The sequence below is a fragment of the Populus euphratica genome, unplaced genomic scaffold (assembly GCF_000495115.2).
Source record: "Populus euphratica unplaced genomic scaffold, PopEup_1.0 scaffold71.1, whole genome shotgun sequence".
NCBI lineage: Eukaryota > Viridiplantae > Streptophyta > Magnoliopsida > Malpighiales > Salicaceae > Populus > Populus euphratica.
Genome location: NW_011499949.1, coordinates 201,267 through 227,054, shown reverse-complemented (window position 1 = coordinate 227,054; position 25,788 = coordinate 201,267). Strand labels below are relative to the sequence as shown.

Here is a 25,788-nt window from a genome sequence, read left to right as displayed (position 1 = left end):
TCCACTCATCATCTATGCCCTTTTCTTAATATGCAAAGGAGACTTCTTCTCCTTTTTTCTTATCTATATTGAACTTCAATGCTATAACAATTAAGGACAGGGCCATCGTCTTCTACATTATCTGGGGCACGTAAAATTTACAATTATTGCAGTGGAACTCACGTTGTTTGAATACCATATGATGTAAACAAAAATCAGCAGTGTGATTTCAATCTCAATGGGGTTTTGAGAGGGAAGATCTGAAGCTGGACACTCTGAAATGCAAGTAAGATCACATTAAATCCATGGTTAATGGATGAATATGATATGATAATCCTCCAACATTTCTAATCGAGTTAATTTTATCTTTGAATGTATTTACTTCTCTAAGATTCTCAAACCAAACTACTATAATTAGCTATGTCTATTTTCTATTTTCAAAAACATGGGTGGGCAAAACGATGAACAGGGGCCTTGTTCTCAGGGAAATGTCCAATAGTTGTTTGGTGCTCGTGTGATTTCGGGCTTCAAAAATAAAATAAAACACTGACAGAGATAGATCTCAGGCTTCCAAATTGTTTCCTGGGCTAGACCCATGTGAGGCTCTTTGGGGAGGCTTCTCAAGTGATAGCATACAAAACAGAAAAGAAAAGGAAATGAGACCAGATACTTGGGACATGGCAGCAAGGATTATCATTCATATCCTTGTTTCTTTTATTCGAAACTGTTTTTTTTTTTCTTCACATTATATTTTTTTTATTTTTTCATATCATTTTTACTTGCTGATTTCAAAAATAAATTTTAAAAAATAAAAAAAAATATTATTTTAATATATTTAAAAAAAATACTTTATTAAAATATCAAAATATCAAACAAGAAGAAAAGGGTTTTCTCATCTTAGGGATTGGTGGGGGATGACCAAAGAACTAAAAGCTTTTCTTTTGCTAAACAGTACTCCTTAGATCTAAACCATCAGATTCAAAGAGGGAGAATATGATGCAGCAATGTGCCAAGTATAGCAAATAACTTAACTATTATTAATATAAAAAAGTTTTCTCTCAGTGAAAGATAGAATTAGTATCACAATAATGAAATCCCAAAACATCAATTTTTACATGTTATCCTCAAAAAACTTTATATCTATTGTCAATAATACTTCAACCTCATAGTTCTTTTTCCTTCTATTCTAATTGTTTCTAAAATCATACAGTCAAAAGAGATATAGATGTTACCATGAATAAATATTTATCAAAATGGATATTATTTTTTCCATGAAAGAACAATGTCTTTTTTCTTTTTTTTTTGAGCCAGGAGTATCAAAAAGAAATTCAAACCCTAGATTAAGATTTTGTAGATATAAATTTGAATTTCAGGAATGACGATTCACAATCTAAACTAAATAATCAAAAAGAATATAAATTGAATTTAAATGATATGATTTTGAATTAAAATGATGATGAGTACTCGAAGATCTAAAAATCTCACTCCAATAAATGATTTGTTTAAATTAAAAATTTTTATAATTAATATATCAAATATTTTTAAGATAGTGTTAAGTTAATCAGAAAATTACTAAATTATCACAATAAAGATATTTTTAAATTCATATATGAATCTAAATTGTCTATTAAAGTTAAATATACTATGAGTTATTATATGTTTAACTATTATTTTTTAAATTTAAATTTATTATTTGTAAATTAATTATATATTATATTTATTCTTAACAGTGTATAAAAAACCTTGGCTAACTGAGGTTAAAAGCAATTATAAAATAAAATAAAATAAAATATATAAAAAACCTTGGCTAACTGAAGTTAAAAGCAATTATAAAAAAAATAAAAAAAAGTAGGAACTCCTAATCCTCAATCAAAAAGAAAATTAATTGGCATTTGAGATCGTAGGCTAGTGATTATGGAAGGACTTGTTTCCTTTCTTTAACACTCAAATTTGATTTTTTATGTGTATATTTATTATTTTTGTGATATTTTATTTATTTATTGAATTTGCAAAATGTTTAGACCTTTTAAACGAGCCTAATATCCTAAATTACCAATAAAAAAAATAAGTTACCAATAAAATAAAATAAAAAAAGAAATCAATAGGATGTTAAAGGGTTTTTACACAGTAATGTATCCTTTTTGAGGCGTTGAGATTTAGGTTTTTGATTTTCTATGTAATTAATTTTGATTTTCTATATGATTAATTTTGTAAGGTAGCCATTAATATTGTACATAAATTGTATCGAAAACACTCACAAATGTCCAATCTAGCTGAGATGGTCCCATCACATCTGCTTAGTAAACATGTTCAAGCATCGGGCAGATTAGAAGCAATAAGCAAACCACATGCACATGTGCATCATCACCAAGTTACATCAAAGCCTTAACTTCTGTCCCAGGAGTCAGGACAGCATAAGCACTCGGCTTACAGCCAGTGGTAAAGTACAGTACAGAGTCACAGTTTTTTCTAAAGACTCGATCCCCGCAGCCTGGGGGGAAATTCTGACAGCAGAAAGCAACCGAGTAGGATAAGAGCAGCTGGCCTCGATGGATTCATTTTAAGTGGGGTAATTCTCCATGCCCCCTCGTAGCATAGCCTTGACGAACAAGAATAATGATTGAACACCCCAAGTCTCGGCTATGAAAATGACGAGTTAATAAAGAAAGAAAAGTAAAAGCAAAAAAAAAAGCAGCAGCAGCATGGTTGGAAAGCTTTTTTTATATAGTATTTGAGGTCCCACAACATAGGACCTTTTCCCCATGTGAAATAGCCAAAATCCGGCACCGGCATGAATATCTTCTCCACCGGCCTTCCCCCACAAAGACAAACCCCACACCCCACAGGGGGCCCTCGTGTTTGGCAAGCGTAAAGAGAGGGGATGCATGTATGGTTATGGTCCACCCGCCCATGATTTGAATTGTAGAAAAACATAGGTGTCTTTCTGTGACTGGATTCTTGAAATCAGCTTTCCTGTTTCTTTCTTTACAAATGAATGAGAATCACCAAACTGTCCCCTTCTTCCTTCCAAGACGTTGACTTTTACAGAATGCTTGACATATTCCATTATCCGGCTGAATGCATAAATGTATATGCGTGTGTGCGTGCAATATGAGGTCACTAAACTTCAACAGCACTTCTAAACGTCACTAAAGCTGTTTACAACAGACTTAATTGAACAATGCTGCTAAACTAGAACTACAAGATGACCCCTCTGCAGAAACAATCAAGGTTGCGCTCATGCAATGGAACAGTACCGTGACTTTGTCCATCACCGCAACATAATGTATCTGCGGGATGATGGGAATCAAATTCTGCTTGTAGCTACTACGTATGGCTTAAGCAATTAATGAAGAGATTGTGGGGGCTTCTCTAGCGGCGCCAGGTCAGCATCCTATGTATGATGAGCAAAAAAGGTTGGCAATGGAGTGGGGGCGGGAGGTGAGGGGTGGCTGGCTGGGTGGTTGGCTGGCTGGCTGGCTGGCTGCTTCCTTTTGCTTTTGAGTTGCCACACCCTGCACTCCCTCTGCTTTTTGAATTCCTTTTCAACATTCTTTTATACTTTCAACTTCTTTAATCCAACACCCAGTGGCTCTATGACCACCCTTGATTAAAAAGACATTCCCATTCTCCTACCTAGCTAGCTACTACATTTCTTCTTCTTTTCTCTCTCGCCCTCAAAACCATTACATTTTTTCCATCTGCTTCTTTACATCATTCCGATACTGAAAAACATTTGATGATCGTATAAACAAGCTTTTCAATATGGTAAGCTTCCCGATCATAGGTTTTTTTGTTGGTTCATTTTCCACTCTTTGATTTACTAGCAAAGTATTTGAAATGATCGATATTATGTTCTCTGTCTTGGATGATGTATCCAGGGAACCCCGGTAAACATCATAGTTGGATCGCATGTTTGGATTGAGGATCCTGAGGAAGCATGGTTGGATGGTGAAGTTACAGAAATCAAGGGCCGAGATGCCACCATTACTACCTCAAATGGAAAAAATGTGAGGCTTCCTGTTTAACTATATCATCCAATCTCTTCCATACTAGTTCAGATCATGTAAATATGGTACTCAGAGTTTGAAACCATCTATTCTATTGAGAGGGTTTTGTACTGATATAGTAGAAAAACTAAATAACTTCGAAATCCAGGATCCAAAGGATGGCAAGAGATCCATTAGTGACCGTGCATGAATGCTAACTACACCTAGTGAATATCTTGCAAAAATCTGACTCTGCTAGCGATCCAGCACATCGTGAAACTTGATTGTTTATATCATGGTAGCTGGGCATACCTAGGGGAAATTTATATTGTGGACAAACAAAAATCAATTACAAGATGGATAAATATATACTCTGTAACTTCTGCTTTGTATATTCAGAACATCGGCTGACGTTTAAATTTAAATTGCAATTTTCTTCTGAAACAATTTAGACAACTGTTATAACACTTGCTAGCTGTTACAAATAAGAAGAAGAGGCAAAAGCTTACATCACTCAAACAAAATACCGCTCTATCATTCACTGAATTTTCTTGACTCCATAATCGGTCAAGATTTATGCTACATTATTATGTTTGAGATTTGTTCTTAGAGACCAGCCACCAACATATTAATTAGATAGATGAAGATCGAAGTATTGATTGGTATTGATGAGAATTCCTTATTGATTCTAACCTCAACTCCAGATAGTTGCAGATATTTCAAGTATATATCCAAGAGACACAGAGGCGCCACCAGCAGGAGTCGATGACATGACGAAATTAGCATACCTCCATGAACCAGGAGTCTTGCATAACCTTGCTTGCCGGTTTGCACTCAATGAGATATATGTGAGTCAACATTAATTGATGCATCTGACACCACCGTAGATTAAGTGAATATAGTTTAGGAATTAGTCTTGAGACTATAGAATATAGATTTATGTACAAACCAGTATACTGATGATCAGTTCTGAAATAAGCAGACTTACACTGGGAACATTCTAATAGCGGTAAATCCTTTCCGAAGACTACCACATCTGTATGACGTCCACATGATGGAGCAGTACAAGGGAGCTGCATTTGGAGAGCTAAGTCCACACCTTTTCGCTGTGGCAGACACTTGTTACAGGTAATATCAACAGATCAAAAATTAAGTTCAATTAACATGCATGAGCTGAATTCAACATGTCTTGTAACTAATATATTTTTAATATATACATATATATAAATCAAGCTAATATGATAACTTCAAACATCAGAGCAATGATAAATGAACAGGGCAGCCAGTCCATCTTGGTAAGTGGAGAGAGTGGAGCTGGTAAAACAGAGACAACAAAGATGCTTATGAGATACCTTGCCTTCATGGGGGGGAGATCTGCAGGTAGTGAAGGAAGAACAGTAGAACAACAAGTTTTGGAGGTAAGTTAAAAACTATATATGACAAAATATTGCCTTTTAGGTGATTCAACTACTGAAATAATTGAATGAAGACTTGTATTAACTTCCACTTCAGTCCAATCCAGTATTGGAAGCATTTGGGAATGCAAAAACTGTCAAAAACAACAATTCGAGGTGAAACTTAGATGCTCTATCTACGTTCTATTTCTTCTAAAACTTGGTGTTAAACTTACAAAAATTGCGTGGTCAATCAGTCGATTTGGCAAGTTTGTTGAGATACAATTTGACAAGCATGGGAAAATATCTGGAGCTGCAGTTCGTACTTATCTTCTCGAAAGATCACGTGTTTGCCAAGTCTCTGACCCAGAGAGAAATTACCATTGTTTTTACATGCTCTGTGCGGCACCACCAGAGGTGATTTCCTGATAACAGCAAGAATTCGTGGCCATTCAGGAAAAGCTATCTAACTGATGTTCCCTTTCAGGATGTCAAGAAATACAAGTTAGGGGACCCGAGAACTTTCCACTATTTAAATCAAACAAACTGTTACGAAGTTGCAAATGTAGATGATGCAAGGGAGTATTTGGAGACCAGAAATGCAATGGATATTGTTGGCATCAGCCAGGATGAACAGGTTCTTGCTCTTCCCATCCCTACAGGAATGGATTACTTAGCATAGAGATACATGTTCCAGATTAACAAAGGGGGGTTTTATCTTCTGTAGGATGCTATATTCAGCATAGTAGCTGCAATCCTCCATATAGGAAACATTGACTTTGTGAAAGGGAAGGAAGTGGATTCCTCTAAACTTAAGGATGATAAATCACTCTACCATCTTCGAACAGCAGCAGAGCTACTGATGTTAGCACTCTGACTTAGTTTGACCACCAAAATAAAAGATGTTGTTATAGTATCTAGTGATGCCGTGTCAGTATCTCACAAAATGCTTTGATTTAGGTGTGATGAGAAGGCACTGGAAGACTCACTTTGTAAGCGGGTTATAGTGACTCCAGATGGTAACATTACAAAACCTCTGGACCCAGATTTAGCTGTCCTAAGTCGTGATGCCTTGGCCAAGACCGTATACTCAAAGCTGTTTGACTGGTAAGAAAATCAAACTCATTCATCTAGACCTGAAATTTATTCTAGACACTAAATGCAAACAGTAGCAAAAGAGCATCAATTTTATCATTTGTTCAGGATGATTTGCAGCAATGTACTTCAGCCAAATTCTGAACTTAGATAATGTTTCCTTGGTGATATCAAATATGGATTCTGCTAATAGATCGGCAGGAAAAAGCCGATATAACAGTTCTCTAACATCAATTCAGTTTCTCAATTGTTCATTTGGAATCATCTTGATCCCAGTAAATAAGGAATTAACAAGAGAAGAGTCAACTGAATGTTGCAGGATTGTAGACAAGATCAATAGTTCAATCGGTCAAGATCCTAACGCAGCAAGCTTAATTGGAGTCCTTGATATTTATGGCTTTGAAAGCTTCAAGATCAACAGGTACATGAAACTATATATGAAGTTATCTTCGAATAAATATTTCAACAGGAATATCTCATCATGTGATGAATACTGTAGTTTTGAGCAGCTCTGTATCAACTTAACAAATGAGAAGTTACAGCAGCATTTTAACCAGGTAGGGTTGAGATTCCTATGCATGGTTTTGAGTTTCAACCATCTTCATAAGTGTTATTTTTTCTTTTTTTTATGCACACATGAATCTCTATCCACAGCATGTATTCAAGATGGAGCAAGAAGAGTATACGCGGGAGGAGATAAACTGGAGCTATGTAGAATTCGTAGACAACCAGGATGTTTTGGATCTTATTGAGAAGGTAAGAGTACTGCATGTCAAAGTAACATGTTCTATTCATGAAATATTGACACATGGTTATTATGCCCGTGCCTGCAGAAACCAGGAGGTATTATAGCCCTTCTTGATGAAGCCTGGTATGTGATTCCCTTCCATATTGAAAAAGTTATAAACTAATCTAGCTGTGAAATTATTTACCTTCTACATAAATAATCATACCGAACACATAAAGGTGTGCATGATAGCTCAGGGAATTAAATGTCAGTTAAGTAATATTAATGGAAAGTGAAGTGGGGGGATTACATGATCGTAAGAGATTTAATAAAACTTAAAGCAAAAGGCTACAGAAATGTAAGTGAATGTTACGAAAGAAAGCAAAACATTTCTTCTGAAACTTGTTTGGCATAATAGGAGGTAATCGAAGTTACCAAAGCTAGCACCACAAAACATCTGAATACTTATCCTAAAGAAAAAAAGTATAAATCCTTGAATTCTCTAGACCCGACTATACATATCATTAGGCAGTTGAAAGAATATAATAAAAGAAATCAAATGGGGAAAAGGAAAATAATTAAATGTTGAAATCATGGGATGTAAGAATGAGTACCTTCCTAATGCAGCATGTTTCCCAAGTCAACCCATGAGACATTTGCACAAAAGATGTATCAGACATATAAAGCTCACAAACGCTTCAGCAAGCCAAAACTTGCTCGAACAGCCTTCACAATCAATCATTATGCGGGAGATGTAAGTGATGTTTTGAATCTTATTCCTGAACACCAGCTAAAGGAACCACATTTGTGGATTTCTAATCTTTGAGCCATTCTGTGAGCAGGTTACATACCAAGCAGATCATTTTCTTGACAAAAATAAAGACTATGTTGTAGCAGAACATCAAGCTCTATTAGATGCTTCCAAGTGTCCTTTTGTTGCTAACCTTTTCCCTCCACTACCTGAAGAAACATCTAAGCAATCCAAGTTCCCTTCAATTGGTACCCGCTTCAAGGTAAGCTTTATCCACACAGAAGCAGCATCCAGTATGATACAGAAAATAATACAGACAATGACTGATTCTTGACTCAAAATTAACATACAGCAACAATTACAAGCTTTGATGGAGACATTGAACACAACAGAACCACATTACATCAGATGTGTAAAGCCGAATACAGTACTAAAGCCTGGAATCTTTGAGAACTTCAATGTCTTAAACCAACTAAGATGTGGGGTAAGATAAATTCACTTGCTTCCTTGTCAAGGACATATGTCGCTTTGATTTTCACTTTTCAGATCAGGCAAAACATGTCTGTTTCCAAACTATTTATCAAGCTGCTCTGATTTATAATGATTATTCTAATGGATTTTACAACAGGGAGTGCTAGAGGCGATTAGGATAAGTTGTGCTGGTTATCCAACCAAAAGAACATTTGATGAGTTCCTTGATCGTTTTGGAATGCTAGCTCCTGATGTTCTAGATGGGTATGAATTCTTGTGCAGTTACTTTTTATTTCGCATCATGCAATTGTAACGTCTCAAAGCCAGGGCTGGAATGAGAGCATTGACCTGTTGAGCTACACAAATTATTTTGAGCAGAAATTGTATCTTATCTAACAGGAGCTGACCGAAGTTTGTGACAGCTGAGTTGGAACATCTACTCAGCTGTTCCTCACTAACTATTCTCCAACACCTAAATCATCTTGAACTTTGTATTGGTCCAACCATAACATTCACTGTTTCTTCTGGGCAGATCTGATGAAAAATCAGCGTGCGTTTCCATCTTGGACCGGATGGGTTTGAAGGGCTATCAGGTATGTTTAATCATGACAATAATAAAAAGGAGCCATGTTCATAAAATATGTTGTGTTATTGTAACATTTTCCCCTAAATGCCTGGTTTAGATTGGGAAAACAAAGGTGTTCCTCAGAGCTGGGCAGATGGCTGAGTTAGATGCAAGAAGAGCTGAAATTTTGGCTAATGCTGTCAGGCGAATCCAGAGACAAATCCGAACATATCTGGCCAGAAAAGAGTTCATCACCCTAAGAAGAGCTACAATTCATTTGCAGAAACTCTGGAGAGGTTAGCTTTCTTTTCCCAAGTAATTGCATCTTTCACCGTAAGGCATGACGGCAAACAGACCAACCGAGTGAAGTAACTTGCACTGATGAAGAGTGATTGAATAGTTTTGCATGCCATATTTGGTTAACAGAATGCTTCCATTCTAAAATAGTTGTGTTTGAGTTAGGCATCGACAACTCCATTGACCAGGAACAAGTACTTTGTTAATTTTGGAATTGCCATGATTGTTAATGAAATGTTTTCAATATCGAGATGTAATATGGTTATGGTTGTTTGGTTGAATTTCTTTATGATTTTCTATAGAAAAATCAGGTTTTGTGGTCATGACTTGATCCTAACTGAAAATGAGCCAGACCACAATTTGAAGTCGTAGCCTAGAAAACATAGAAGTCTGAGATGAAAATACTTCTTTTGTCTTGCCTCTTGTGTAGCACAACTTGCCCGTAAGATATATGAACATATGAGGAAGGAAGCAGCTTCTATCCGTATACAAAAGAATGTCCGTGCTCATAGAGCAAGAACATTTTACACTAACTTGCAAGCATCAGCAAAAGTTATCCAAACTGGAATGCGAGCAATGGCAGCACGTAATGAATACAGATACAGAAGAAGAACCAAGGCTGCAACTGTAATTCAGGTGATGCACTATATGGCTGGGCTACTTGCTTAAGTTTTAAATCATAGGGAATCAAGGAGAATGTGATTAGAAATAGATTGGAATGAAAATGATTTCTAGGAAGAGCTGTGAATTAAGAAAATATTATGTCAACATGTGAGCAAACATGAGATCGGATAAACATAGCAAAAATGGCATTTGTTCAGGTTCAAATGAATAGATTTTTTTGTTGTACCACTTCATGCAAAAGAACAAGCAATTCCAGAGTGCTCAGATGAACGATTTCTGACTAATAATTTTTCCTGTCTTATCAAATCTTTAATTTTATAGACTCGATGGAGAAGATATCATTCTCTTTCTGCATATAAGCAGCATAAGATCGCAACTCTAGCATTGCAATGCCTTTGGAGAGCAAGGACAGCTAGGAAGGAGCTTAGAAAGCTCAAAATGGTGAGTGTAACTACCTATAAGCAGTTTTAACTGCAGTTCTCTACCAATTCTTGACATTCAACAATTCTATTGCACTATAATTACAGTTGGTATTTGCACAATAGAGCTGACAAATATAATGATGCAGGCTGCAAGAGAAACTGGGGCACTAAAGGAAGCTAAGGATAAGCTAGAGAAGCGAGTTGAAGAGCTAACATGGCGACTAGAATTTGAAAAGCACTTGAGGGTATCTTTTATATCAAAGTTCCAAAAAAAGTATAACTAGTAGCACAGTAATAGTTGATCATGCAACAAGAAAGAAATGGATTTGTTTTTTGTTTAACAAAGCATAATTATATTTAGAAATGGACACTACTCATCAACAAATTTAAATGGCGTTTCACTTACAGTGCTGGAAAATTATCACCTTCATATTGAACACATCCTATATGCTTCCTTGTACATGCTGATTTGACAATCAGTTATTTAGACAGTCAGTTACTCCCCAAAATGCCCAAGAATCTAAAGTTGTAAAGAAACTTGCTAACAATGTCCAATCTTTTTGTTAAGCTCCTCTTCGATTGGCCAGACTATGCCCATGACATTTGTGTGTGTGTGTGTGTGTGTGTGTAGCTTGATCTTGAAGAAGCTAAAGGGCAAGAAATTGCAAAACTGCAAAGTTCATTACATGAGATGCAAGGTCAACTAGATGAAGCCCATGCCGCAATAATCCATGAAAAAGAAGCGGCAAAGTTAGCTATAGAACAAGCTCCACCGGTTATCAAAGAGGTGCCAGTTGTGGATAACACCAAGCTGGAGTTACTGAAGAACCAGAATGATGAATTGGAGGTATGACACTGTTCGACCACCTAACATCCTACAGCAGTATCAGTATATTACATTATGATGCATTAATTGACAATTTTGACAAAAGTTATAGCTTTATGTGAAATTGTAAATAATTAACTTGAGTCAAAATTGATGGACCAAAAGAACAAAAACCCTCGAAAAGAGTAAATTGTCAAGCCTGACAACAACATCATGCATACCAAGCACACACGAGTGCACACGTGAGTCTACTGTTGCCTAGATGGATAATATAATTTATATTATGAATACATAGAATGAGCTAAGTGAGCTGAAGAAGAAGATGGAGGAATTCGAGAATAAGTGTTCTGAACTTGAGAAAGAGAGCAAAGCAAGAACTATAGAGGCCGAAGAATCACACCTGAAAACAATGAAACTTCAAGACACCATTGAAAGGTAATTTTCATGGCTTTCTTACATAAGCATTCTGTGATCTTTAGCTGGGGTTTACTAACACTTTATGATTTTTAGATTGGAATTAAATTTGTCCAACCTCGAATCAGAGAATCAAGTTCTACGACAGCAGGCTTTGGATGCATCAACAAATGAGGATCACTCTGAAGAATTAAAAATGTAAGACTCAGTCACATAATTAAACCTGAAAAATTAATCTATTTCACCCTCTCTGCGTTGTTCCCATAAAAAATTAGCTAATGGAGAAAATCCATGATGAGATGCAACAAAGTCCGGCTGATAGTACCATTGATGAGTGACAAAAGAGATGTTTACATGTGTGTGTGAGTGTAGATTATTTAGCAGAGATACCCGTAAATCTAATTTGGTACTTGAAATTGATTCGGTTTTGTATGGCCAAGTTGAAATGGGTAAGCAACATGTCAATGTACCATGAAGTTTCTAAAAAATCCTGAAGCCCAAAGATTAAACTACTCATTCTCATACAAATCTGAAAGCTTTGTACCTTTTATCCAGACTCAAGAGTAAGATTGCAGAGCTGGAGTCAGAGAATGAATTGCTCCGCAAACAACCAGCAATTGTGGAACAGGTAGCGACTCCTGAAAGGATTCTGCCTCAAGTCAAGGTATGCTTCTCTAAAACTGTCGTTTTCCTTGGATAAAATCATCTTACAATTTTAATTAACCTTGTTTAATGATTCAGAGTTTTGAGAATGGACATCAAACAGAAGAAGAGCCTCAAATGACAAAGGTACAGCCACCTTCCTTAAACACACATTTCCAGAAGCAAATAGATACTGCCATAAATTAACCCTAGACCTAATGATAAATTTTGCATCCAGGAATCCGGGCCTCCCATCTCCCTCTTAACTACACAAAGACCCCTAACAGACAGGCAGCAGGTACCCAGCTTGATGCTGAATTCTTGCAGAACCCAGAAAATATTTCAAAAGAGTGTCTGTGCTTCAATTGTGTAATTGCTGAAAAGGAAATTCTATTATTTCTACTCTATGGACAGGAAAACCATGATGTACTTATCAAGTGTCTTACAGAAGATAAGCGGTTTGATGAGACCAGACCTGTTGCCGCCTGTGTTGTGTATAAATCACTTCTTCAGTGGAGATCCTTCGAAGCAGAGAAGACAACTATATTTGATAGGATTATTCACACAATTCGATCATCAATAGAGGTGGAATCCTTAACCAATGGAACTGCAATAACCAGATATAAGGAAATTAAAATACTATCAGTTTTGCATCATATACTTCGTAATGTTGTGATACTGATTTTCTATATTGTGCTATTGTAGAGTCAAGACAACATCACTGATCTAGCATATTGGCTATCGACAACTTCTACCCTTTTGTATCTGCTTCAAAATACTCTTAAAGCAAGCAATACAACCAAAATATCTTCACAACGTAACCGAACATCCCCTGCTACCTTATTTGGTAGAATGGCACTGGTAAGTGCTATCAAGTTAATTCTTTAGTAAATCTAATTCCATGACAAAATCATAATACTCGAGCATCCAATATCAGGGATTCCGTTCATCTTCAGTTGGCATGGGAATGTCAAGTGGGTACAGTGGAATGGTGGGAAATGGAAATGATCAATCAAAAGTGGAAGCTAAGTACCCAGCACTGCTGTTTAAGCAACATCTGACTGCATACGTTGAGAAAATATATGGGCTGATCAGAGACAGTGTTAAGAAAGAGATTGGTCCATTTTTGAATTTGTGCATCCAAGTAAGCATATTGGTTAAGAGTGAATTCACACAAAGTAAGAGTTGAGTCATTTAATGGCAATTTCATGTTTACTTAAATGAACAGGCTCCAAGATCCATAAGAGCTAGATCAATAAGAGGGTCATCCAAAAATATCCATTTGAGTATTGTTGCTAAACAGCAATCGTCAAATATACATTGGCAAAGCATTGTCAATAAGCTAGATCAGACCTTGGGTATAATGACAGAGAACCATGTAAGAATGAATCTTCTCTCCACTAGGTTTTCCAGACTTGAAGTATCAGTACAGAGACTGGGAAGGAAAGTATTTATCACCTAACCTTTTGAAATTTTCAGGTCCCTCCTGTATTCATAAGGAAAATCTTTAGTCAGGTTTTCTCATTCATAAATGTACAGCTTTTTAATAGGTAAGAAGATTTTTCATTTCTATTTTTTTTATTTCATGTGTTTAACAATGCATTCTCATAATCTATGTTATACTCAATCCAAATGGTTGATCTGGCAGCTTATTGCTTCGTCGTGAGTGCTGCTCATTTAGCAATGGAGAGTATGTAAAGGCTGGTTTGCAGGAATTGGAACAGTGGTGTCTCAAAGCATCAGATCAGGTAAGCAAAAAGGCAATCAATGTATGATTAGCAATGCAGAAAAGAAAGAAAATTACTATAACATGTTATTTATTTCACAGTTCGCAGGATCGTCATGGGATGAACTCCGACACATAAGACAAGCTGTTGGGTTTCTGGTACACCTTTTAGAAAATCGAAAAGGCCTTTCTTTGTTTCTTGGACTTAGTTCCAGAATGGTGAATTTGATTTGAACTAATCAATGGATTGTTTTGATAATATATGCATGCAGGTTTCGCATCAAAAGGCTCAAAAATCTTCGGATGAGATCACAAATGAACTCTGCCCAGTAAGTAATCTAGTGTGTGCATAGTAAATAAAAATAACTTAAAAATATGGTATAATATAATTTGTTAATTCTGTTTTTGATAGATGTTGAGCATTCCACAAATATATCGCATTGGAACTATGTTCTTGGATGACAAATATGGAACTCAGGGATTATCTTCAGATGTAAGCAAAGCACTCTCGTTTATTTGTTTAGTAGTCAGTCGGAAGTGGGCTTTGTTAAGAAAAATCAAAAATCCTTTTTGCAGGTGATTGGCAGAATGAGAACCCTAATGGCAGAAGATTCAATAAGCATGCCTAATAATACATTCTTACTTGATGTTGATTCAAGGTATGATAAGTACTAAGACCAGCAATGTTTTCTTTTCTTTTCTTATCACTGCTAATTTTCCACCAGCACTGCAAGAAGAAGAAGAAAGAAGGAAAATTAATAATGTAAATAACAATCAATTGGTTTGGTTTCAGCATACCTTTTTCAATGGAAGAGATATTCGGATCCTTGAGTGCAATCCACTTATCCAACATGGATCCTCCACCGCTACTCCGACAAAGATCTGATTTCCATTTTTTATTGCAGGAAACACAGACAGAAACAGCCTAAGCGTGCCTTTGAGTTCATTTTTTTCATTTATTAATTTATTTGTTTATATACAGTTTGTTTTGCTTTAAAGGGGTGAGTGAGGTGACTGAGTGATTTCTTCTGCAGAATGTCGTTATTCTTTTGTTTGTTTACCACATTCTCATCAATTTTTGACAAGTTAGTGTACATGGTTTTTTGTAATCACAATTGTTCCTGGACAAGGAAGAATTCTTGGCATCAAAGAAAAAGAAGATTGTGATTGTTTAGTTTTCAATGTTTATATATCTTCTTTGTTTCAGCTTGTAAGATAAAAACACCAGAAAATAATCAGCAGCCAACAAGAATCAAAGTTGCATGAATCAATTGTGACCATGTTAACATGTGACAGAGACAGTGCAAATGTCTTCTGTTGTGATTTTCTTTGCATATTCTGCTTGAAGATTTCGCAAATGAATTGGATAACCAGACCAACCACCACATTAAAAAATCAAAGCTCATTAGTCTTTAGTATCTTCTTGATTGGCTTCCTCTGCTTCCAATTCATTAGCATCAATACATAATTCATCACTTAAGGTGAACTTGGTTGCGTCATAATTCATCAACGTCGACCCATGATGAATTGATTGCAAGAAATTGAAATAAGCATACTTGATGTCAAACTGCATATCATAGCCTGCCACATATCTATGCGTTAGCATTCAACAATCGTGTGAAGTGTTTTTTTTAAATAAAAAAAAAAGTACTAGATTCTTACAGTAGTTTATGGCAATGGTGCGTCCATTGTCATCTGGACTCTGTCGAACATGATGAAACCACATACTTGGCCTGCATCAACTTCACAAAATTAGCCTCGATATTATAATTTGTTTATTATTCAGCAGAATAGTCCAGCCTTGCTGCATATCCGTCTAAAACTCACCAAAAACATTCACTTGTATGAACTGTATTTCAAAGTTAAATGCTTTTGAGCAGTGCTATCCATGCAAATCCACATACAAAGTAATGTGTGTGAAGCAAATCGAACAAGTAAATGCAAATCTTTCTTACAGGTAGAGAATCTCTCCAGCCTTGACAGTACAATGAAAGGGCTTCGGACCATTGAAATACAAAGGAAATTTGGACATCTCATTCTCCTTAGTCTCTGGAGGCGGGTAAGGATTCACGCTGCACCAAGGCACATATCTCTGCGGCTTCTCCAACTCCAATCTGAACTCTCCAGAGCCACTGGAATAAGAATATTGAGCAGCTGGATACTCTTGAATGTACATGCGATGAACGTCTGTAGGAGGAAGTAGCAAGAATTGCTTCTCCCCTGAAACAACAGCATACAGATTCTCGTAATGGTCCTTGTGGAATGACGTCTCAGATGAATGGTTTCCAATCCACAGATTCACCGCCTCCGGAAGGCAGCCTCCCAGTGCCTCAGTACCCCACGGGATGTGCGCATCACAGTCAGAAGCCAACACCGAGTATTCCTCCCGAAAACAGTCATTCTGCTGCTGCAGGTATCCCACCACATTTTTTGTTTCAGAATTCAGAACAAGATCTAGAGCGCAAGGGAAAGGAACATGCTCCACGTGAGCAGAGGCAAAGCATGTTTCTCCTTTTTTAGGGGTTTCTAGGGGAACAAGGGAATCAGCGCGCCCATCAGGGGTAAGGTGAAGGGAGACAATGGAATCAGAAAGGAAGGAAGAAAGGTAAGAAAGGTTAGGCCAGAGGCTGAGAGCAGGCCAGTGGGAGATAGCATTGGAGATGATGCAAGGTTTGTTAGGGGATACATAGTCTCTTAGGAATTCGAGTGGGGTTGGAGCCGAGTCTAGCCGTTGTATTCTGTTTCCTAGGCTTAGCTCCCTCACATCCCCCCACGGCCCTTCTAGTAATCTTACTTGCTCCTCCATCATTCCACTTTTCTTGAGCTTCTGTATTTCTTATTATGTTCTGCCTTTCAACAGTCTTTATTATGCATGTCACTCGCACATGACAGTTATTGTCACACCCAAAAATAGAGCAAGTTTCTGGCACATAGAACAAGGTGTACGTAAAGATCACATTGGCTGCACTAAGCCTTAAACCTGGACAGATACAAAAAATTGTCCAAATAAACTCCTTGTTCACACTAACAAAATGAACATCTAAACAATTCCTTATTACAGAAACTAAAGAGTAAGACTTAATAACAAAAGGTCTCACAACGAGGAAATGCCGGGGGTAACAGTTAGGAATATGTACAGCTGCTGCTCCTAAGTAAGAAGACTTGTTCTGTCAAATACTATTAACCTGATAAAAGATATTGCAGAAAGGAATGGGTTTCCATGACTTGGTGAATAGCAAATACAATGTTTCGGATCACAGAAGCAACGTACTCCAAATCACGTCACTCACATATAATCAAATCCATGGGTTCTTTACATAATCTCCAGGATATCACAAACACATTAATTAGTTAATCGATCTTTAAACCTCACGTAATCTCCAAGCTGCAAATCGGATATTAAACATGTTAAGGCAAACTGAAGAGCATGGACTTTTACTCAACTACAACTTGTTTTTTTTCCGAAATTTCATTAAATTTCAATGCAAAACAAAACAAAACCAAACTTGATATCAAGCTATCCTACAAAACAAAAATTTATACCATAACTTTGCGAGCCCATCCATCTTAAAATTAAAACAGAAGAAAAAAATACACCTACAGTTATTATTAGCTTAAAACAAACTCTTATTAGCTTAACTAATGATAAAGAAAAGAATTAGAAGTAGTATGGCTGTAGTACGAGCCAGAAGCAGCATGAACAAAGGGAAACAAAGCTTGCCTTTGCGTTATTGTACTGGGTTTTTGCTTCAGAAGCCAGACAAGTAAAGAAAAGCTCTTTCCTAATTGCTGCTCTGCTGCCAACTATGAATGATAATTAAGTCGGGGTTTTTGAGAAACAGAGAGGTGCAGACTTCGCGGTACAGGAGAAACTTGAGAGAAAGACCTGCTTCTCTTCTGCTTCCTAAACGTAATACTAGAGAAGAAAGACACAAGTCGCTGCTGTTAAAGCGCCAAGGGCTTTTAGGTTTAACAATGGGCTCGGCCCTTCCATTGTCAAAGAAAATATTATATAATTTATATATCAAGTTGACAGCCTAATTAACAAATTGATCACCTTCCCTGCCCTGCCCTGCTCTCCTCTCTTAACAAGCAGCGGCACTTGGCAGCAAAAAATCTAGTCCTGGACATGCCAGGCACCACACATTTTCATAACACACAAATGCAGGCCTCTATAGCTGCAAATTCTCAAGTCTGAATGAATGGTTCATGTGTTGGGGGAAACATAGAAAGAAAAAAAAAATACTTTGAAGAACAATATCAAGAGAAGCAGATTCAAAGCTCTCCAATACCAGATACCCCCCCCCCTCTCCCCCGTATATCTGTTTAACAAGATTGAAGTTTTTCTCGGTATTCATTTTACATGGTCGACTGTTAGAAAAGGCTAAAAACACCCAGGGGTGTTGTTTTTAGGCATCAAAAGGAACCAAAAACCAGTCAACAATATTTCTGTTTATATTTGACTAGCAACAACTCTAAGCTAGTGTTACTAATTCATGCCATACATTGACTTGATCATATGATCATTTTCTGTGAGAGTGAGAGAACCAGGTTCAAAACCCAGGATCCCCCACCCCCAAATCCTAAAGATATTTCTTAAAAGAATCTCTCGATGATGATACTCCACAACACAATAGCTGGTTTCAAATGTTTTCTTCAAATCGCCGGAGCTTCCTCGACTAGAGAATGTTTTTCAAGGATTGCCAGAGTCTCTTCCTTAGCGCTGAAAAAACAAGAAAAAAGTAGCGTAGTTACGACAGCATCACCAAAAAAATAAAGGAAGATGAAAGTAAAAGGACCATCTGCATCCACATTACAAGGCTTCATGATCGAAGGGGGTAAACAAAGTTCGACAGGAGAATTTCTTTTTTAGATGATTCTAGTTTGGCGTCTGCAGTCACTGCCAACATGCACACCCAGAAAAGTATGAAAGAAATTTTCTATGAGCAATATTTCAATATGGATTCCATTAAATTCTTCATAAATCCAAATCTAGCTCAGACAATGGTCTATGATCAACTCAGTTGTCGTATAAAAATCCACAAATCAAAACTGATAGATGCAAATTGCTGGTTTCATGTTTCTTTACAGCAAAAAATGAGCCATCTATGCGACTGAAATATATGCCAATATTGAGATTGTAAGTCCAGGGAAAATGTCTTAAGGGTTCATCTGATTTTATAAATCATCTAAATTCCAAGGTTTAGTGTACCTTCACAGCATTGCAACTATCAACGTCGCACATAATGGCAATTTTCTTTGAAATTTTGACCTGAACAGCTTATAACAATCTATGATTTCTCTTCTATTTTTTATTCATTTACACGATGAAAGTTAATTGAAATTTACCTTCCAGGTCTAAGAATCTTGTACTTTCCTGGCCTGGTGAGGTCCACAATTGTTGATCCTGCACGATTGGATGGAAGTACACCACCGTCATAAACATATGCACAACGGTCCCAGAGGTTCTCAAAATCCTTGATGCAGAGGCTACTGGGCTGCCCACTAAGGTTTGCGCTTGTGAGGGCAACTGCCTTTCCCAAACCACGAGCAACTACCCTGATGAAGTTACAATCTGGTACACGGACTCCCACACTATCCAATCCTGGGTTCAAGGATTTCTCAAGTGCGCTCGACTCCCCTGGAAAATACCCAGTCATATACTTCTAAAGCATGAAGACTTGAGACACTAAAAGTTACATGCCAAGAATTTATAACATAGATACAAGGATCTAGGATAACAAGATCATCAGTTTGCATGATTATTTAGTTAGTTATGAAACAAAACCTAATCCTAAAATACAACAATTTTTTTTCCTGTTACACATGTAAGAAGAAATGACTACAGACCTCGCCTCAATATAACAGTAACAGGCCCCGGAAGTAGAGAATCAAGTAAGCCATGAGGCAGATTTTCAGTGACCGCGAAGTGTTGTATTTGTGACACATCCCCAACACAGATTGCAAGAGGACTTGTATGGTTACGTCCTTTCATTTCATAAATCCTATTGACTGCTTCCAAAGAACTGCCATAAGAGAAAACAGCAGATTATCAAATATATGGTGATTTCAGACTTGCCCAAATATTGTGCAACGTGCAAAGCGAAGGAGACCATGAAAAATTTGCAATGATATCCTTACATGTTAGCATCATCACTCCCTTTAAAACTGGGAAAGAAGTGCACTCAAAAGTAACAGAAAGAAAAACTGCAATAGATGCCTTGCTTAAGAGTGATCTAGAATATGATACCAAGCTCCATCAGAGTTCAATAAGAGGCGTCTATTGACAGGAAAATCTAGGTTCAGTAATTGCCGACAGCACGACCATTTTATCTTATTAAACAATCAAACACGACACTGGGCACAACCATGAGAGCAATAAAGGGAAGGCAAACTTATAAAGGCCCGATTTAAAAAATCTGCAGAAGCAATTAGCTACAAACCCATCAACTATTTCTTAGCAAATGCTCCATCCTTCTCAAAATCTTCTTTACTTTCTAGATTGTGTGTTTGTTTTTTTTAGAATAGCATGCCCAGATTCCCTTCTTTCATGCTGTCATTTTTTTTGAAGTTCAATTCTTCGGGTCCAGTGCACAATGAAACAGGAAAAAGAAAATAACACTTAAATTTTCTTGGACATTTCACTATCAAGAAATCATAATTTAGAGGAATTAAACACAAATAGTAAAACGAAATGAATCAAAATTTCCATACCAGGCATCACAAGCAAATCCATACAGTGTATCCGTGGGTACTGCAATCACCTTCCCAGCTTTGAGAGCTTCAATTGCTTCTTGGGCATAAACTTCCGTGGCAGGCCGAACCACCTCCAACTTATTTTGAACATCAACATGACAATTCTCCATGCTCGAACTCATTTTCTTTGAAAGCCCCAGCCCCAGCCCGAGCCCTAAATGCCTTTTATGTGTTAGAAATGGCACAAACCCCAACTTTGGGACACCTAGATATAAAGAGAAAATCAGTAGAAAAGGGAGTTTCTTAAGTGAAATTGATAAATAAATGGCTCAGATAGATAAGCGATGCTTCTGAACGGTGTGGCGTTAACAAAAAGCAATAGTTCAACCTTTACTTATGCTTCATTTTCTTAGCAACTAATAAAACAGTTATATAGTAACTTACAGATCCTTTATAGACAAAAGAAAAGAAGAAGCGTCCATGTGTGTGTGTGTGTTTGTGTGTGTGTGTGTGTGTGTGTGTGTGTGTGGAGAAAAGGAAGGAGGGGGACTGACGATTGTGTTTATAGAGCACCTCGGAGGAAGGGAAGACCAGCTGTGGCAATCTCACTGCAATTCTTTCAGGAATGTTCATGCCAATCCACTTTTTCAAATAAAGTCTGCAAGTTTCCTTCTCTTAACACTAACTAGCTTTCCTAAAGCCAATACACATAGTTGTCTGCTTTATACCTCAAAAGCAACGAGAGGTCAATTTAGCTTTGGGATTATTTGAATATCACAACACAAAATCATTAAAATGGTAAGATAATAGTAATAAAAGAAACATAATTTACAAGAGGAAAAAATAAGGACGACGAGTAGGTGAAGGGAAAAAAATATGTCCACAGCCACAAGTGGGCAATGAGGGACATATCCAGCAAGATTGTTTGTTTATACCTATGCAGCTTTTTAAATTTAAACCGTGATTGAAATGAAGATTATAAAAAAAAAAAAAAAGAACTATTGTTTTTTTATTCTAATTAAAGTTTTAACTACAACATTACGACCTTGAAATTACCGGTATTCAATAAAATCCATGTGAGTGATGCCAAGGAAACATGGAGCACAGACAATGTTCATGAATCCAAAATATAAACTCCATCCCTCCCCGTCAAGTTATTCATTCAAGAAAATCTAGAAATTAAAATAAAAGAAGGCTAAACTGGGATTCTTACAAAACACCATTAGCCAACAACCCTCCTATTCAAGTTATTCATTCAAGCAAACAGTCATGCAAGCCAATATTTTCACATAAATGAAAGGATAATAATAAATTTTACCTGCCTTTAGACCACCGACTGGAACGATAAGGGCTTGAGATGCAAGATCAACTCGATCCCTCCCTCCAACTTCCCAAGACTAAACCCTATTACTTAAAAGTCAAAAGTCAAAACCCCTTCAAGACTCTGTCTTTCTCTCCCGAAGTATACGGCGCAGGTTGGGTCGGGTTTTCATTTCTCACCAGTTTAGAAAGCCCAGGAAACAATATGAGCCCATTGTTCATAAAGATCGACTAGCAGTGCTGGTCTGTGGATCCTTTTAAAATGCAAGACAAGGAAGATCTGGATTCAATGAGTTTCCCTGGGAGTGGATATGAGGTGCTTTAGTTTTTCAAAGAGGAGGAAGGCAAGGCAACTGTATCCTTTATTGATCCTGGTGAAAAACCCGCTTCTGGGTTTGGTGTGTCTGGATATCATAGCCCCAGATCCTCTGAAGTTTATGGTATTGTAGCCTCCATTACAGCCGTTGCAGCTACTTTCATTTTCTTGGATTCATCATTTTCAGCCTCCTTTTTAATTGCAACCAGTGGCCATATGGCATTGCTTTAGCTGCTACTCTTTTGCATTGAGAAAATCAGAAGATGAGTAAGCCTAGTTGTAAGTTGGATTCTGCTTTTTACTGGGGGGATTGGTTGTGCCAACTTATGCCATGGAGTACTTACTGACAGCAGTGTTAGCTCTGCTATTTTACGTTGGTCTCAACTCCATGTCCTCTCCTCCCTCAACTTCCTTAGAATACAATTTTTGGTTAGCCAAAAATGTTATATGATGTTGTACTCTGTATGTTCTTTCTCCAGATGAGTTCAGTAGGAAACCTTCAACTTGCATTCCTTCGAGGGAGGGAGATGAGCTGCCTATTGAAACCATATTTGCTATTGGCATCAATAAAATCAATGACTTCATTATTATTAATATTATTATATTTGCTGATGGAGAATGACAGAAACACCCATGGAAATGGCTCTTCTGCCAAATTTGCAGCTTGGAAGGAATTTGTTTATGAAGCTTAAAAGTTGCTGCTATCATCTACAACTTCATCTATTTGGATTTGAACATAAAATTATGATTTTCTACTCCTGTCTTGAAATGATCTCGACTAGCAAGAACAAGAACAAGGACACTCGTAGAATTTGAGATCAAGAAATTTGCTTTCAGGTTCGAGTCCTTGGTTACTCATATGATGGCCACTGGAGACTTACATAGTCGTTAACTTCAGGGCCCGTGGAATTAGTCATGGTGCGCATGCGCATAAACTAACCCGAACACTCATATTAATTTAAAAAAAAAAAATAACAAGGACACTCGATGTTGAAACTCGAAGGCAATGGACTGACTTCCACTCGTCCAGATATTTGAACTTCAATCTTGACGGCTTTCAAAACCTCACAAATTAAGGTCTCTCTAAAGCTGGTTCTGGTCGCGGATACCATGAGTGAGCCGTTGAACATTATGATATTCAAGAGTCGCGTTCACTTGCGTCCGAGGATAGGAATGTTGAATATTTGATATATACACCTCTACCCACCCCGGGTTCATTCAGGGCAACTTCTAGGTAACTTATTAGGTGAGTTAACTGAATTAATCTGATTTTTTTATTTTCTTAAAAAAGTAAAGTGATGTAGTGTTAAGAAAAAAATAATGGGTTTAGATTAGGTTTTTCCCGGATGATGAGGTAACAAAAATCATTCATGAATTCAGGTTTTTAATCCAATAATATCAAATCAATTCCTTCTTTAATATCATTATTAAAACTAGGCACGTAATAAATCCCATATCAAGGATTAAAGTAGTATTTAGAGCCTACTTGTTTCTATATTTTAAAAGTATTTAGAAAAGATTTTAAAAAATTTTATTTTTTAAATTATTTTAATTTTTTTTAGTATTAAAATTAATATGTTTTTAAAAATATTTTATTTTTTATTTATTTTAATACAAAAAATTATTTAAAAAGTAATTACACTTTCAAACAACCTTTTAGTAATATAATAATAGTTATTTTTAAAGTATTTTTATTTAAAAATATATTAAAATAATATTTTTTATTTTTAAAATTTATTTTGATATTAGTCTATCAAAATAATACAAAAACACCTGAAAAAAATCCAAAAACACCTGAATTACATGTGGGTGTATCGTATTAAATTCTAAATCTTAAAATAAGTATTTTATATGTTCTTAAGTGTATAGATAAAATATGTACATGATAATTCATGTTTGAGTATTGTATTTAAAATTTAAAATTTACAGTATGAATAATTTGTTAATTATTAAAGTGACTAGATCCTTAAAACAAATGAGTTTCAAGTTATATATTTTCTTAATCGCCAATAAATTTAAATACTTATAAATACAATAATGATTGTTTATTTATGAATAAATAAAAATTCATTATTATAAAACATTTTAGAATATTAGTTATTTTTAGAAGCATATGTCCTTCAATAATTGAAAAAATTAAATGAATGGTTAAAAAGAAGAAATTAAGGTGGTTCAGCTTGGTGGCCTCCTCCATCAACATAAAAGCTAGAAAAAGATATTATATTTTCTGAAAATTACAAAATACTCATATTTACCTATGTAGAAAAACTCATAGTTATCATGAGAGATTTCATGATATTCAAACTATAACCAGTAACATACCAGCAAATTCAAAAAAACAAATCATGTTGAGAAATTAAATAGAAACATTTTCTTTCTCATCAATCACTTTCCTTGACGGTCAAATTAAGATAATTATTATGAGTTGTCTTTTTAAGTCTTTGTAACTCTATTAGGGCACATTACTATATTTATTTAATGGTCAATGTATTAATAATAAGAGAGTATTAAAATAAATTTTTTCAGCCATAAAAATAATGGACTAAAGTTTTTTTCCATGACTTTAAAGTGATTTGTCTCTTCGTATCAAATTTATTTTATTTTATTGAATTGCTTAAATATAAATTCTCCGTAAATAAACTAATAAAGATTATCACCCTCTTATTACTGTAAAAATAAGAAAATAAAAGGTAAAATATATAATTTATTTATTTTCTAAATGAATCAATTTTGATTTAAGAAGGAGGCAATATTTCAATATGTAAAGGTTTGATTAGTCATATTTTTTATTGGAAATTTGAATTGAAAAAAAAAAAGATTAACAGACAAATTTATTTAAAACTAACATCAATCTTAATCCTTATCAAATTTTGATGAAAAACATATTTAAACTCACTCTAACATGGTACCTTAAAATCCTCACATGTCTAAACATTTTATTGGGTTTTTATTTATATGTTATAAAAGTATTTTAAAAAAAAATAAATTTTTTTTATAAATTTTTTTATATTTATTTTAAATTAATATATTTTTAGTATTTTTAAATCATTTTGATATACTGATATTAGAAATAATTTAAAAAAAAAATAAAAAAAATCATTATCATATATTTTAGCACTAAAAATTATTTAAAAAATAACTGTAACTATTTCTCAAATAAGTATAGAAACATGCAACAATAATTTTTTTCAAATTATGATAATAGTTATTTTTTAAAATATTTTTTATTTAAAAATATATATATAATAATTTTGTTTTTAAAAAAATTTAACATCAATATATCTAAACAATCTAAAATTACCAAAATAACTTAATTTAAATCTAAAAAATAAAATAATTTTTTTAAAAATGTATTTTTAAAATGAGAAAATAATCTCAAGTTTCGTGCATGGGCTGCAATCCTAGAATCTGTGACGCCCTCACAACCCGCCCCTCTTGAGCCAACAGTGCATTTTTGGTTTAACCCTTGGTCAACCGCGCCTCTTTCCTCGGGACAAAAGCACCCCGTTTTAATCCCTAGGCCTTGGGTGTGCA

The 25,788-nt window shown here is 35.6% G+C and overlaps 3 protein-coding genes across 8 annotated transcripts; 1 reads left to right on the top strand and 2 right to left on the bottom strand.

The window, feature by feature from the left end:
- Positions 1-3,430: 3,430 nt before the first annotated feature.
- XIF (myosin-like protein XIF) lies at positions 3,431-15,096 on the top strand. The gene is made up of 40 exons (XM_011043675.1): positions 3,431-3,747; positions 3,861-3,989; positions 4,673-4,816; positions 4,951-5,096; positions 5,227-5,386; positions 5,481-5,539; positions 5,620-5,779; positions 5,850-5,999; positions 6,090-6,226; positions 6,323-6,469; positions 6,777-6,878; positions 6,957-7,014; positions 7,112-7,213; positions 7,291-7,328; positions 7,812-7,938; positions 8,027-8,197; positions 8,288-8,419; positions 8,564-8,670; positions 8,939-8,999; positions 9,090-9,267; positions 9,699-9,904; positions 10,214-10,333; positions 10,461-10,559; positions 10,946-11,161; positions 11,436-11,575; positions 11,651-11,752; positions 12,110-12,218; positions 12,296-12,343; positions 12,435-12,494; positions 12,611-12,781; positions 12,902-13,057; positions 13,134-13,340; positions 13,425-13,574; positions 13,676-13,746; positions 13,845-13,944; positions 14,025-14,081; positions 14,195-14,251; positions 14,335-14,415; positions 14,499-14,581; positions 14,716-15,096. The coding sequence occupies exons 1-40, from the start codon at positions 3,745-3,747 to the stop codon at positions 14,849-14,851; spliced, it is 4,680 nt and encodes a 1,559-aa protein (XP_011041977.1). The 5' UTR covers positions 3,431-3,744; the 3' UTR covers positions 14,852-15,096.
- A 57-nt stretch (positions 15,097-15,153) lies between these two features.
- Positions 15,154-18,149, bottom strand: LOC105137794 (jmjC domain-containing protein 7-like). 3 transcript variants are annotated; one of them, XM_011043673.1, is made up of 5 exons: positions 17,644-18,149; positions 17,021-17,107; positions 15,878-16,902; positions 15,585-15,655; positions 15,154-15,503 (listed from the first exon to the last, which is right to left on the bottom strand). In XM_011043673.1, exons 3-5 carry the CDS (start codon positions 16,729-16,731, stop codon positions 15,328-15,330), a joined length of 1,101 nt encoding a protein of 366 aa, XP_011041975.1. In that variant the 5' UTR covers positions 16,732-16,902; positions 17,021-17,107; positions 17,644-18,149; the 3' UTR covers positions 15,154-15,327. The 3 variants fall into 3 exon arrangements, with proteins under 3 accessions (XP_011041975.1, XP_011041974.1, XP_011041976.1); XM_011043672.1 differs by having other exon boundaries at positions 17,043-17,107; XM_011043674.1 differs by lacking the exon at positions 17,021-17,107.
- A 202-nt stretch (positions 18,150-18,351) lies between these two features.
- Positions 18,352-22,297, bottom strand: LOC105137793 (yrdC domain-containing protein, mitochondrial-like). Of its 4 annotated transcripts, none has more exons than XM_011043668.1 (5): positions 21,937-22,297; positions 20,637-20,883; positions 19,773-19,948; positions 19,272-19,563; positions 18,352-18,645 (listed from the first exon to the last, which is right to left on the bottom strand). In XM_011043668.1, the coding sequence occupies exons 2-5, from the start codon at positions 20,798-20,800 to the stop codon at positions 18,579-18,581; spliced, it is 699 nt and encodes a 232-aa protein (XP_011041970.1). In that variant the 5' UTR covers positions 20,801-20,883; positions 21,937-22,297; the 3' UTR covers positions 18,352-18,578. The 4 variants fall into 4 exon arrangements, with proteins under 4 accessions (XP_011041970.1, XP_011041972.1, XP_011041969.1 ...); XM_011043670.1 differs by having other exon boundaries at positions 21,941-22,297; XM_011043667.1 differs by lacking the exon at positions 21,937-22,297 and adding an exon at positions 21,173-21,363.
- Positions 22,298-25,788: the final 3,491 nt, after the last annotated feature.